The sequence below is a fragment of the Quercus robur genome, chromosome 1 (genome assembly GCF_932294415.1).
Source record: "Quercus robur chromosome 1, dhQueRobu3.1, whole genome shotgun sequence".
NCBI lineage: Eukaryota > Viridiplantae > Streptophyta > Magnoliopsida > Fagales > Fagaceae > Quercus > Quercus robur.
Window position 1 is genome coordinate 28133885 of NC_065534.1, and position 14235 is coordinate 28148119.

Genomic DNA, 14235 nt, shown 5'->3' on the forward strand with positions numbered 1-14235 from the left:
GTGGTTAGTCACGATACTCATGGTGGACGCATAGAAGTGAGCTAAGGTTGTCCGTGGATCTTGTCCATGAAGCTTAATGTTCCTATTCTTCCTTTCCCCTTTTTTGGGTACCCTGGTTTCAGGCCCCCTTCTTTTTGGCGCATAAGCCTTTACATTATATAGCCCTTCTCGGTTGATCTTGACCTTTCATCTGTTGATCAGGCAGGTAACTACTCGAGTAACTGTCCCATCAGCCGCCTCCCCCTACTTTCTGTTAGTTGCAATAACCGAAACCACACTGTTCAGGAGTCTTTTCCCATCAATATGGCTAGGACGTTTGTTGGCGCATTCAATGCGGATGTGACGTCTTTTCCTTGAACCACTCCCACTCTGTACCCCCATGCGAGTCCCATTCTACTCGCCTTTTCTTCTGGGAGCGCTTTGGAGGTTGCCTTTGATGACATGTCGTTCTTCCCTTTTAAGCCTTGAGATACCGATGACAGGGTCATCCTCGGCTGTATCTCTAGGCTATTTAGTCTTTCATTACTTGTCCTTGTCTTCATCTCTAGGCAACTACTCTCCTCGGCACGGGCCCTGAGTCCTAATGGAAAGTGGGTTGGGACATAAATTCTCTGACCCCACAATAGCCCCTCAAAATCCTGCTGTCCAGATCCTCGGACGAATAGGAGGGTTTTGATGACATCAGGCCTCTGTTAAAGCTTGTCAATCCTTGTCACCTATCGGTTCTCGAGACTCTTCGTCTGCCCGAGACATGTTCTTGGAGTCTTTGGAAGGTGAAATGTGTCTTCATTAAATGCGGGCGGCTCTGTGCTTCCGACGTTCAACGGCGCGATGGTGATCTAACGGTGGAGATTCCCTTACCTTTATGGGTGGGAAAATTCGTGCAGTTACTTTCGATGGGAGGTATAAATGATTTTTGGAACTGATTTGTCTCTTCACTTTTGCACATAAGAGTTCTAGCGCATATATCCTGGGTTCATCCAAACCTTCATCCAAATTCAAGTCTATCTCCAGTACAAAAAGCCTGTCCGAGGAACCTTTCCTCTTTTCTGTAAGTTCTCTGACTTTACTAACTCGTGCTTTTTCTTTTCTGGGTTTATTTTTCTTTTGCTCCTCTCCTTCTCCCGTCATCCTCTGAGTTTGTTTGGTAGTTCTTAGAGATGGTGAAATTGAAAAAATTGGTTGAGACCGAAGAGGCAATTGAAAAGTTCATCGCCGACTATAGGATTCCCCCCAACGTAAGTTTGAGGCACTGCAAGGTAGGAGAGTGGCATCTTCTGAGAAGGACGGGTGAGGTGGTAATTCCCATTCTTGCCTTCGTAGAGGGGGGGGGTATGAGAATCCCCATGGGGCCGGTAATGAGGAGTTACCTTAGGCATTTCCGATTAGCTCCCACCCAGTACGCTGCCAATATGTTTAAGATTCTGGATTGTGTGGATGCCTTAAACGAAAAAATGGGGCTAAGACTAACCCATCATGACGTAAATTGGTGCTACAATCTCCAAAATTTGAAGGGCAAATCCTACTACATGAAGACGAGAGATGATAGGGTTCGGCTAATCTAGTGCCTCCCCGACTCCAACAAAGGGTTGAATAAGGACTTTCTTATCGTATCTGGGGAATGGCATGATGGCCTCCTTTGCCCGATGGTAGAGGGAGACCTAGGTGGGGTATAGAGAGTAGGAGGGTGCTACTCCTTTGCGCCGTCTTAATTTGGTGTGATTCGGCTACTAACCGTGTACATGTCTCTTTTTGCAGATCTAAACGCCTTTCACCGACACTTTCATCTGATTAACCGGGTTGATTTGGAGACTGTTCTTCAAGCGACGGTTTTTGTAAATGACGAAGATGGTCAAGTCAGAGCCGCTCACAAAATCTTAGGGTACGACCCCATCCAGAAGTCATTTGCCGACCCAAAGCATGTGATCAGCGCTAACAATTCTCGGCTTTCGAAAATCACCATAGTCGAGCACGGGTTTTTGATCTCCGAAGGATCTCCTGTCCCAAAGGGCATCCCATTGGTGGACTCTTCCCCGTCTCATCAAGTAGCGGAGAACGAAGGTGATTTGGGTTTGTCCGAGGAGGGATTTAGGGCATTTGACCAAACTGACCCATCCGAGGATCCTTCTGGTGATCTGGGTGACCCTAACTTGTTCGAAGCGGAACTGTTGTCAGTGAGAACATCCTCCTGAGCCGAGATGGGTCTTAAGAGAAAGCCCCGACCAGCTTGTTCGACCTCATTGAGGGTCAGCCGGGGAAGGGTGCACAGGGAAAACCGTAATCCAGTGCTTCAACTCCCCCACCTCAGCCTTAGCCCGTCCAGACTAGGTCCTCCTCTACTAAGTCGCAGCCACAATCTCCCCGTCCCAAACTTCCTGCTCCTCCCCAATCAGCTTTGCCTCCTCGGCCGGTGCCCACTGACTCAAAGAGAAAGAGGAGTCCCAAGGGTAAGGAACCCATGGATGGGGGAAAATCCCAGTCTTCTCAGGAGAGGGCCGAAGCCCCACGAGCTCAAAAACAGTTAAAGATCGGGCACCAAAGCCAGGAGAAAGGGATCGAAGCCCAATCCGCATCGAGTGCTTGGCTTCCTGCCCCAATGCTCCACGGGGAGCCATTGCTGGAGAACGCGTCCATGAGGAACCTTGGAGATGACGAATGCGGTTATGTGGCCGACGCGCTGGGGAGGACCATGCTGCTTCCTACCGATATGGCGGAGTTGAAATATATGAGGATGCAGGAGGTTTTCCTCAGCACGAAAAGGTACTTGGGTATGGTAAGACTCTTGAAACCTAAGACTCTATCAATTCTTGCTCCCAGATTTTCATTCACAATATACTTGTCTCAATTGGCAGGCTATCCAGGCCACCTATAGGATGGAGGAAGAAGTTAAGGGGCAGAGTAAGACCGCAAAGCTTGAGCGCGATAAACGTATTGATGCTGCGCGAACCCTTAAAAAGTCCGAGGCTGACCTCGCGAAGGCTAGGGAGGACTTAAAGGAGGCTGCCCGAGACAGGGATAGTGCCGTGGTAGGTTTGATTGGTGCCCAAAAACAGGCTGAGGAACAAACAAAGCTCCTACTCGCTGTCGAGGAGCAATTGCAGATTGCTAAGGAGCAGATCAGTGATTTGAAGAAGAAACTGATCATGGCAGACAATGCTAAGGGCGTGGCGGAATTTGCCAAGGATGAAGCCGTGAGGGCCAAGCAGGAGGTTGAGTTTGCCAGAACTGAGGTGGAAACTGCAAAGGACAAGGTCGAGGAGAAGGGTTATGAAGCGGGGGTGGCTAATACCCAGGCCTTCCTTAAAGCTCAAATCCCTGGAGTATGCCGGCTATACTGCTCCTAGGTTTGGGAAGAGGCCCTCAAACGAGCTGGGGTGGAAGCTTCGTCCGACTTGTGGAAGGCGGAGAGCGTATTTTATCCTTCAGCCATCCGTGAGATCGCCTCTACCAGCTCCGAGGCTATGAGCGCTCCACAGGAGGTTGAGGCTGCTGAGTTAGAAGCTACTCAGATCATCGTCACTCCCGGCGAGTCAACTGAGGGAGGAGAGACTCATAGGGCGAGAGAAACACCTGGAGGTTTGAATCTTGAGATACTAAAGCCCTGACCAACTTTTGTATTTGTTTCTAGTTTAACTGTTAACTAGTTTCCCTTTTGTTTTGAAAACTTTAGAGTTTGCTTGTAGTTGGACTCATTGACCATATATATGAAATTATTTTCTTCCTTTTTCCTTTAAATTACATGTTCGTTGCCCTTGCTGATATTAACTATTGTTGCGAACCTTATGGTTTTTGAACTAGTTATTTTAACATGTATGAATGGCTGTGCATATGATTTATTTGGGATTACATCCCGGAATTCCAACTTATCCATGCCCATGGGACGTCGAACTTGTATCTAGACATATTTTTGGGGAGCCAAAGGTATCATCTGAGGTACCGAGTGTGCTGTTAGGCCGAGCCTGATACTTAAACTTCCTTTAAGTAGTTGGTTTTCCCATAGGTTTAAGTCCGAGGACCATGCTATACCTTGGTTCTGTCCAAAACTTAGCTTTTCTTTAAGTAGTTGGTTTCCCCATAGGTTTGAGTCCGAGGACCATGCAATACCCTGGTTCTGTCCAAAACTTAGCTTTTCTTTAAGTAGTTGATTTCCCCATAGGCTTGAGTCCGAGGACCATGCAATACCCTGGTTCTGTCCAAAACTTAGATTTTCTTTAAGTAGTTGGTTTCTCCATAGGTTTGAGTCCGAGGACCATGTAATACCTTGATTCTGTCCAAAACTTAGATTTTCTTTAAGTAGTTGGTTTCCCCATAGGTTTGAGTCCGAGGACCATGCAATACCCTGGTTTTGTCAAAAACTTAGATTTTCTTTAAGTAGTTGGTTTCTCCATAGGTTTGAGTCCGAGGACCATGCAATACCTTGGTTCTGTCCAAAACTTAGCTTTTCTTTAAGTTTCGAGGATTAGCCCCTCGGCCAAGGTGTGGGGCGTTGACCTGACGTTGGAAGCCCCTAGAACTGCCCGTGCCACCTACGCTTCGAAGTGTAGCCCCTAGTGGAACTTCATATTAGGGCAACAACAGCGAGTTGCTGGAAGTGATAAAGGGGCTTTTGCAGGTCCTTGTTTGACAGGAGCTCGATCCACCGCCTGTGCCAATGCACAAGCCCTTCCCACAGACGGCGCCAATTGTAAGGACTCAATTTGTAACGATCCCAAAATGGTATTGGGTTCGTACGTTAAGGGCCCAAACAATATAATTTGTAGAGCGTGGGCTGAAAAGCTAGGCCTTGGTCACCGGACAGTGGTTAGTCACGGTATTCATGGTGGACGCATAGAGGTGAGCTAAGGTTATCCGTGGATCTTGTCCATGAAGCTTAATGTTCCTATTCTTCCTTTCCCCTTTTTTGGGTACCTTGGTTTCAGGCCCCCCCCCCCCCTCTTTTTGGCGCATAAGCCTTTACATTATATAGCCCTTCTCGGTTGATCTTGACATTCCATCTGTTGATCAGGCAGGTAACTACTCGAGTATCTGTCCCATCAACCGCCTCCCCCTACTTTTTGTTAGTTGCAATAACCGAAACCACACTATTCAGAGTCTTTTCCCATCAATATGGCTAGGACGTCTGTTGGCGCATTCAATGCGGAGGTGACGTCTTGTCCTTGAACTACTCCCACTCCGTACCCCCATGCGAGTCCCATTCTACTCGACTTTTCTTCTGGGAGCGTTTTGGAGGCTGCCTTTGATGACATGTCGTTCTTCCCTTTTAAGCCTTGAGATGCTGAGGAAAGGGTCATCCTCGGCTGCATCTCTAGGCTACTTGGTCTTTCATTACTTGTCATCGGCAACTACTCTTCTCGGCATGGGCCCTGGGTCCTAATGGAAAGTGGGCCGGGACATAAATTCTCTGGCCCCACAGCTACAATTAAAAAAAAAATTATAGAAAGTTTTAAAAAATTTAACCTATTTATTTCAATTCAAATTATATATTGATTATTTGTGCAAATTTAATCCATTTAATTTAAAATACTCTAGATAGATAGTAAAATTTTAGAAGAATTCTGATAAAGAGTTTTGCTTGTGATAATTCTAAATTTCTAATGATAACTCATAATTGCTTTTGAAATTTATATTGATAATAACTAAACATAATTAACTAATTATCTCTTGAATTTGAAAAAACAAAATCAACTATGATTATCCTCCTCACGGTACCGTGTTAGGCTAGACATCTTTACTCTATTCGTTCATTTCAACGTGCAATTCTATGAGTTCAAAGCTCTTAGAAATGGCATTGATCTTCTACCTTGCTTTCTCACTTTTACTTCAAGTAGCTCTTGGTATAATCCGTTCATATCTTTATTTTCTTTAAACAAAATTATAACTATTAGTTCTACTACTAGTACGTTCTTTTCTTTTCCCTCATTCGATGCACTATATATGTAGGTGGCTTTACATGTGAAGACTTGCCTATGGATTTTTGCACATTTTCTGTTTCTGCTTCGGGAAACCGATGCTGGTTAGAGAATAACCTCAAAGATGGTATCATGGAATACCAATGTATATCATCTGAGACGGTTGTTGAAGACAACAAGCTTCATGGATATATTGAGAATGAGGAATGCGTTAGTGCATGTGGAGTCGATAGGCTCACTATTGGTATCTCATCAGATTTCATCTTCATGTCTGACTTTACTACCAAACTTTGCTCTACTGATTGTTACAACACATGTTTCAACATTGTTGATCTCTACACTAATTCGGCTTTGACCGAAGGTGAATTCTATTCTTCTCTGTTTTAGTAAATTTCGTTTATTTGTTTGTTTCAATTTGTTTTCATCGTAGGATAAAGAGATTTACTATAATGATACAAATGCATTGATCATATACAATCGCTATAAATCTATAGGTGGCCAAAGGGGTAGTTCTCATATGCATCAAAGAAAGTGCACCCGAGGTTCCTATTATAAACAATATAGAAAAAGACTAATTACGGTGATAGGACAATTATTTGGCCCCAAATAGGCTTGGACCTATAAGTCCAACCGTAGAAGCAGTTATTAGCTTCTTCCTTTGTATTGTTGTTTTCCTTTTCTTTCATTTTTTTTTTTTTTTTTTTTTTGAAGTTGGAAGATTGGAATCTTTATTGCTATATAAACAAGGAATACTTTTTTGTTTTTGCTAGAAAAAAAAGGAATACATGTTAGTTTGTAAGGCTTCAACAGCTTCATTTGTTTTCAATACGACTGAATGACTAATAATACGGGTATTTTAGGTTTTTATCATTTAGGAAATTCTGTAGTATTGCTAAACAGAAATATTTTTTTGGGTATTTTATTTTTGTTGCTTAAGTGAGACCATTTGGGTTTTCATCAGAGATGACATTATAGTACTGTTGAAACTTTTTTTTTCTTCTTTGGATGTTTTCCTTTTTATTTTTTATTTTTTAATTATAATGATAGAAGGGAATAACAAAAGAAAAGAGAGGGAAAAGAAGGAAAAATGAATATTAAATCAAAATTTAGTATAACATTAATCAAAACTCATGTTAAGGTTTCCAGGGTGAATTTAGGAAATTTGGAGAAAGAAGAAGTATGATAGTTTCAAATATTTAGGAAAGTGATTTGCAGCGTGAGAACCATTTCATGTTCAAATTAATTTAAATTTTGTTGTTCGAACCCAATTCTCACTACCCCACTACCTATTGATAAAAATAATTAAAAAAATAGTAAAGAAATACAACTATTGAACATATATTTTTTAAAAATTGATAATTATACATGTCTATAATGAGAAAATTTGTATTCAATTGTTAAAAAAAATGCATTTTATAAGGCATTTTATCTTCACAATCAACAATCGATAATTATACATGTCTATAATGAGAAAATTTGTATTCAATTGTTGAAAAAAAATGCATCTTATAAGTCATTTTATCTTCACAGGTATATATTTGTCGGATGTATGTGAGCCAAAGACTTCTGAGCCAGAGAAGTCCGAGCTGTCCGAGCCAAAAACTTCTGAGCCAAAGAATTCCGAACCAAGGAAATTTGAGCCAAAGACTTCCGTGCCAAAAAATTCTAAGCCAAATACTTCCGAGCCAAAGAAGTCCGAGCCAAATTGATGCGGGAGATGCGAGAAAATTATTATTTAATATTATTTATGTTCACAAGTCAATTGTATTTTTATGTTTTAGGTCCTAGTAGTTTATTGGGCTATTAGTATTTTAATTTGGGAAGCAATGTTATTTTTGTAATAAGAGAATTAGGGTTTCCTAACCAATTAGAACTAGAGTTTAGCAATCCTTTATAAGCAACCTATTGTACTTCTTGAGGAGGTAGTTGATATTATGATGAATGAAAAAATGGCTGTTTGGTCTTTCTTTAGTCTGATGCTGACTTCAGGTCTACCCTAGGTACTGACTCCTAATGGTTTTCCCGCTTGGTGCTGACTCCAAGCAAGGCCTAGATGCTGACTCCAAGCAAGGCCTAGATGCTGACTCCTAGGTCATATCCCTTTATTTTTCTGTTATTTCAATTTTGTTCTGGTTGTTCTGCGTCATATTTGGTATCAGAGCAAACACCGATCTATTGGAAGCATCACCACAGCCACCAACCAGAAGAGTATTTAAAAAAAAAAAAGGCAACCCACGCAAGCCCATCAGCCACCAGACCAGAAATAGAGGAGTTTGAAACCCACAAGAGCTGTTGATGTCAATACTAGATTCGTGCCGCCGAGAACCACTTGTGCCAACTCGCCGTCAACACCGCTCTTACCATATCGCTTCATGCTTCGCCCGGTCCCATCACCGTGATCTGACGTGTGAGCTCCGATTTGCACCTCGAGCACCGCTGATTGTGAACGCTGGTGAGCCCATATCGTCGCTCCACCGTTGACTCCAGTGCCACTTCGTGCTTGCTCCACCGCTTGTTTTCTCTTTTAGTTTCTTTTGCTTCTAGTAGTTTCTTTAGCTTCGGTGTTTTACATGTTTGGAGTTGGGCTTAGCAGGCTTTAATTTTAAACTGTAATTCTTGTTATTGTATTTCAAAAAAAAAAAAAAAAAAAAAAAAAATATATATATATATATATATATATATAAAAAAACCAGCCCGCGCGAAATCCAAACCTGTCAACCAGCTTAGTCCCAACAAATATCTGTCCAGAGAACATCACAGCAACCCAGGTTCTTGTTCCAACTGCCAACTATTTGTTGAAGCACTATCTTAGGGAATCATGGTAATATTAGAAGCACCTTATTTTGATGGTTATGAAACTTATCCACGAGATTTTATCAACTGGATGAATGGAATGGAGCAATTCTTTAAGCAAGCAAATTTTGCAGATAACAAAAAGGTTAGGTATGCCAATTTGAAGTTAAGAGGTAAAGTACAAAGGTTTTGGGAGAATCTTGAATATTTTTGCTATATGAATTATGAACTTGTCATTAGTGTGTGGGAAGATATGAAAGAAAAGTTTTGTGATAAGTATTTGTCACCATACTATCGAGCTAAGTATCTACCCCAATCTCAGTGTGGTACTTTTCAAGTTGAAGCAAATACGATAAATCCTCATCCTCATCCCATTTCATGTCCTCAGCGCACTTTTGAACAATCTACCAAGGAATTGTCTACCAAGGAATTATCTGTAAAGCTCATGAAAAATGTTCAAGACAGGATTGCTCAGATGAAGCAAAAGAAGACTCAACCTGATTCAATTAGAAAACCAAGGATACTAGATCACAATGAACTTATTGCTGCCCCAATAGAAGACAACATTGATGATGATATCTTGGTCGTGGAGAATTCTTTAGCTACACCAAATCCTAATGTTGACAGAGACGTACATGCCTCAACAAGTGTTGCTTTAATATGTGTGCAAGGAAATGAATCTATTGAAGAGCAGCAAGGTGAAGAGATGGTGCCTAAAGAGAGTATTATGTTAGATGGTGCACATGATGTGAAAGTTGAAGTTGTTGAACATGCTTCTGATCAACCCTCTACAGTCCTTGAAGATCAACATCTTGGTGAAGTCAAAGAGGTTAAAACCACAGTGCTTCCTATGGCTTATAAGGTTCAAGAAGAGATTATACTAATTCCACACATTGATTTTGTTATTCCAAATAAGTTTGATGCGGATGAACTCAAGGTTTTTCTTTTTCCTGTGCTCCCTAAGGTGATTTCAGACTTGAAGCAAGTGTTATTTGTCAGCATCCTAATCCTTCAATGCTTTAAAACTCGAGGTTGAGTTTTCTCCAACTAAAGGAGAATGATGCGGGAGATGCGAGAAAATTATTATTTAATATTTTTATGTTCGCAAGTCAATTGTATTTTTATGTTTTAGGTCCTAGTAGTTTATTGGGCTATTAGTATTTTAATTTTGGAAGCAAGGTTATTTTTGTAATAAGGTAATTATGATTTTCTAGCCAATTAGAACTAGGGGTTTAGCAATCATTTATAAGTAATCTATTGTACTCATTGAGGAGGTAGTTGATATTATGATGAATGAAAAAATGGTTGTTTGGTCTTTCTTTGGTTTGGTGCTGACTCTAGGTCTACCCTAGATGCTGATTTCTAGTGGTTTCCTCGTTTGGTACTGACTCCAAGCAAGGCCTAGGTACTAACTCCTAGGTCATATCTCTTTATTTTTCTGTTGTTTCAATTTTGTTCTGATTGTCCTGCGTCACAAATAAGTCCGATCTTCCACATGCCACAACACCCTCTCATCAATCAAATCCTGCTCTGTCTCCGGTGCAATCATAGCCACCATTTTTATTTGAGTTGGTTAGGTACTTAGGTTGTTTGTTAAACATAAATTAGGTTTGATTATGAGAAATAATTACTTATTTTGATAGTTTTTATATTTCTTGTGAAATAGTGTTAAAACTTTTTTAATATAATTTATTACCAATTACCTAAGATATCCATTAACATGATCCTTAATATATTAACCCAAAAAAAAAAAAAAAAAAAAAACCCTAACAAAAGTGAACGGTAAAAACTAAAAATAGATGAAAATAAAAACTAAAAAGAGAGAGAAAGGAAGAACAGTCTCTGTCGGTCAAACTCATGCACAATCTCATTGTCTCACAGTCCCCACAACACACGGCCAAAAAATATCAGAAGAAAGAGAGGAGGAAAGAAAAGAAAAAATTGTACTACTGTAATGTCATCCTTAGGAACACCCTCAATCTCACGCTGCCCCACAGTCTTCTCTTTATTGTTCTCCTTTGCAGTCTGCACCAAAAAACTGTAGTTTTCCAGCGTTTCCTTTTCACCAACACTGCTCTAAAAAACTGACACACTTATACATAAAAGCAAAGAGGGCAACTAGATAGAAGACTCTGATCTTTCATAAAAGCAAGCAAACAGACACCACATCTCCTAGCTCTAACCAAACCAAACCCAAGCAAGCACCACCTTCCTTTTCTCTCTCTTACATCTCAGTTTAACAAAAATGCCTTAAACCCATTTAAAAGAAAAAAAAGTCTCCCTTTTAAGTCTCTCCACGCGCTGTCTCACAATTCCATGACATTTCTCTTTCTGGGTTTTTCAAGATGGCAGCTTTAGAGGGTTCCCATGTTGTCACAGGCTGTGAAAGTGCCTGCCTTTATCGACATTCTGCTACTGGGAGCAGTGACGTGTCACTCTCCGGCGACTCCGACGACCAGTCATGGCACTCGCCGTTGGAGATTGAAGGTGTCTCAGACTCTCAGAGGGACTCTTCTGCTGGGTCAATTTGTATGTCAGAGGTGGACTTGGAAAGTGGGGTTGTGGAGGTGAAAGTGCATTTGGGTAAAGTGGATAGAGATTGTAGGATTTGCCATTTGGTTTTGGAGGGTAATAGAGAAGCTGGGTTGCCAATTGAGTTGGGATGTCTTTGTAAAGGTGATCTGGGTGCTGCTCACAAAAAATGTGCTGAGACATGGTTCAAGATTAAGGGAAATACGTGAGTATAAGTCTATTTTTTCTATGATATTTTGCTCATCAATGTTTATGGCTTTGTGTGTTTCTACTTTCTATATGTAAGTGTTTGTAAAGTGTTAGTTTTATTAAATTTTGTGTATGTGTGTGTGATAAGTTCTGAATATCCACTTGTTGGTTAATTTCGGTTTTTTGTTACTGGAATTATTAAAGATGGAATCATGGGATTAATTCTTTTGTTCATTATGTGCACTGTATGCTATGAATTTGTGAATATAACTATTGATGCTTGTGTATTTTTCTTCTGTTATCTCTCTGTTGATTTCTGAGAAAGGGAAGAAAAAGGAAAGAAAGGAATAATAGAATCTTATTTGTTCATTGTTGGTGTCAAGAAGACAAAATTTCCAACTGAGCCTAATTGAATAATTTAGGTTATTGAAAGTAAATGCAAATCTTGTATCTTCATAGAGAAAAAGGCAAATTAGAAGATTAAATCTTGAATTTAGCGCGAACAATTTAATTGAAAGAGGGAAAGCATTGATTTTTATCCTACTTCTTGATTCATGAATTCACTACAATGATAAAGAGTTCCATTTCCTCCCAGGTGATTTATCTTCTTATCACAAGCAGTCAGCTCCTATTTGATCTCTTAACTTAAAATCGCAACTACAGTAAAAGGTTTTTAAAAATTGTTAAATAATATATATACAGCTACACTAGTCAGAATTTCCTGCTTACCTTATAAGGGTCCCCAACACATCTTGCTTGTGCCTGCCTCTTTCATTTAACCGTATTATACTAGCTACCTAGCTTGAGTTCCTTTCACGTGATGGTCATGATTGTCTTTATCTTTTTACCTATTTCGTAGCAAGTTGAGAGAGAATTTTGAGGGACTTCTCCTGTTTAACTCATGCAACCCTTTGTCTGAATCTTGGGTGTTTGTAGGATACGCTGTTTAAAAGTCATCTCAGCCACCTTTTCTTTTCATTTTTCTGTTGCTTCTTTCAGCTAACCAGTACTAAGATAAGAACCTCTTATGTTCATAACCATGGTAGTTATACCAACTTCAGGGGTGTGTAGACACTACATGTTAAAAGTTAATCAAATACTAAATTTTTCCCAGCCTATGTTGCCCATTTGGTTCAATATGCAAGTTCAACAAGTCTTGGTCATGTTACAACTTTTGCTAATAGGAAAACAGAGGGGATTGAGAGTGTTCATATTTTTTATAAGTTACATTGTGACTGCAAATCTAATGACCAAAGCATGTTCGAGTGTAAGTAAGAGCTGATATTGTTTTATGACATCACTTAAGTTGAGGATTTCAAGATGTGGAATGCTGTATTATTTACTACTACAACAACAAAGCTTAATCCTAGACCTTTGGGGTTGGCTATGGATTCTCAACAGATTAATCGGGGATGACCATATGTATTCTTGCTATGTTATCCTATACAACTTATCCTTTTTAACTATTTCTACCAATGTTATTTTAGGTTTTCGTCTATCTCTTTTCGTTCCCTCAACTTGAATCAAATCACTTTTTCACTGATACATTGGTTGTTGTCTTTTGCACATGACCAAACAATCTCAAGCAACTCTTTCTTTTTCTTTTCAACTATAGGAGCTATCCTAATCTTTAAACAAATTTCTTCATTTTGTACCTCATCTTTCCTTATAATTTCTCGCTACACCCATTTTACGAATATGTTGCCCTTTAACTTGACTTTACAAGAATTAGTAATTGAAAATGAAGAAATTAACATAATTGCATGCTTGAATATTTCTAAAGAAACTTTTTCCTAAAAGGTTGTTCGTTGTAAAAGAAATAGTATAACTCTTCAGTGATATGTAGATCACAATTTAGCCAAATTTACAGTTCAAGAGCACCATTGACTGTGTTGTTTATCTTTTTAAACCCTGGTGTGTATGTGTGTGTCTATAAATATAGAATAAATAAATTTTAGATGCAATAATTTTTTTGCTGTTCTTGTTCAAAGAATATTTCTGTCATTTGATCACAACAAACTTATCCATGCTTTGGTAAGTTGAATTGATGAATGGACAAAATAGAGCAGTAAATTTAGAGCATCCATAATTTGGATTTGAAACTTGCTTCCTAGTTCCTACCTTATTGTTATTTTTTTGCTTCATGCCTTATTTCAATGAGTTGTGAGTTACTCAGTTTTGATTCATATACCAATAATATTTTTCGTTATTTCTAATTAATTTAATTACTTTTGGCAGAACTTGTGAGATCTGTGGCACCATTGCACTCAATGTTGCTGGTGAGCAGAGAAATGAAGCAATCAATGCTACTGCCATTGCCCCCTCAGCATCATCAGCACCTGTGATATTTGTTGAGAGTCGAACCATCTGGCATGGCCGCCGCATAATGAATTTCCTACTGGCCTGCTTGGTCCTTGGCTTTGTCATTTCGTGGCTTTTTCACTTTAAAATTCTATCATGAGTCCATGAGATTAAAGAAGAAGATATTAAAAAGAAAAAAGAAAGAAAGAAAAAGTTAGTAACCTATCATGATCTGAGGTGAAGCTGCAGTTCTCATTCTCCTTGTGCTTGTATGGATAACTTACATCCACCGATGACTACATGTACTACTCTTTAGAATTAGTATTGAAATGTATGTTATGATGTATAATAAAAGCTTCTTTGTGCCATTCAATTACTTGTCTTGCAATTTCTGAATTAAGCAGCAATTCTGATGCCTATATTTAAGTCTCTTTCATAATGCTTAGAATGTGCACAGGATATTCAGCAACTACATTGTGCATTCAGTTTTATCTGTTAAATTCTTGCTGTA

The 14235-nt window shown here is 39.6% G+C and overlaps 2 protein-coding genes across 2 annotated transcripts; both read left to right on the forward strand.

The window, feature by feature from the left end:
• The first annotated feature begins 5868 nt into the window (after nt 1-5868).
• On the forward strand, nt 5869-7872 carry LOC126713924 (uncharacterized). The gene is made up of 2 exons (XM_050413886.1): nt 5869-6270; nt 7440-7872. Exons 1-2 carry the CDS (start codon nt 5967-5969, stop codon nt 7616-7618), a joined length of 483 nt encoding a protein of 160 aa, XP_050269843.1. The 5' UTR covers nt 5869-5966; the 3' UTR covers nt 7619-7872.
• Nucleotides 7873-10579: 2707 nt separating this feature from the next.
• On the forward strand, nt 10580-14097 carry LOC126728218 (uncharacterized). The gene is made up of 2 exons (XM_050434085.1): nt 10580-11439; nt 13662-14097. The coding sequence occupies exons 1-2, from the start codon at nt 11048-11050 to the stop codon at nt 13882-13884; spliced, it is 615 nt and encodes a 204-aa protein (XP_050290042.1). The 5' UTR covers nt 10580-11047; the 3' UTR covers nt 13885-14097.
• The last annotated feature ends 138 nt before the right edge of the window (nt 14098-14235 follow it).

Excerpts from the sequence above, each read along its gene's own strand:
- LOC126728218 (XM_050434085.1), top strand. The coding sequence starts at position 11,048 with ATGGCAGCTTTAGAGGGTTCCCATGTTGTCACAGGCTGTGAAAGTGCC. Across the intron at positions 11,440-13,661 it reads TTCAAGATTAAGGGAAATAC|AACTTGTGAGATCTGTGGCA; the intron begins GTGAGTATAAGT and ends TACTTTTGGCAG.
- LOC126713924 (XM_050413886.1), top strand. The coding sequence starts at position 5,967 with ATGGATTTTTGCACATTTTCTGTTTCTGCTTCGGGAAACCGATGCTGG. Across the intron at positions 6,271-7,439 it reads TAATTCGGCTTTGACCGAAG|GTATATATTTGTCGGATGTA; the intron begins GTGAATTCTATT and ends TTATCTTCACAG.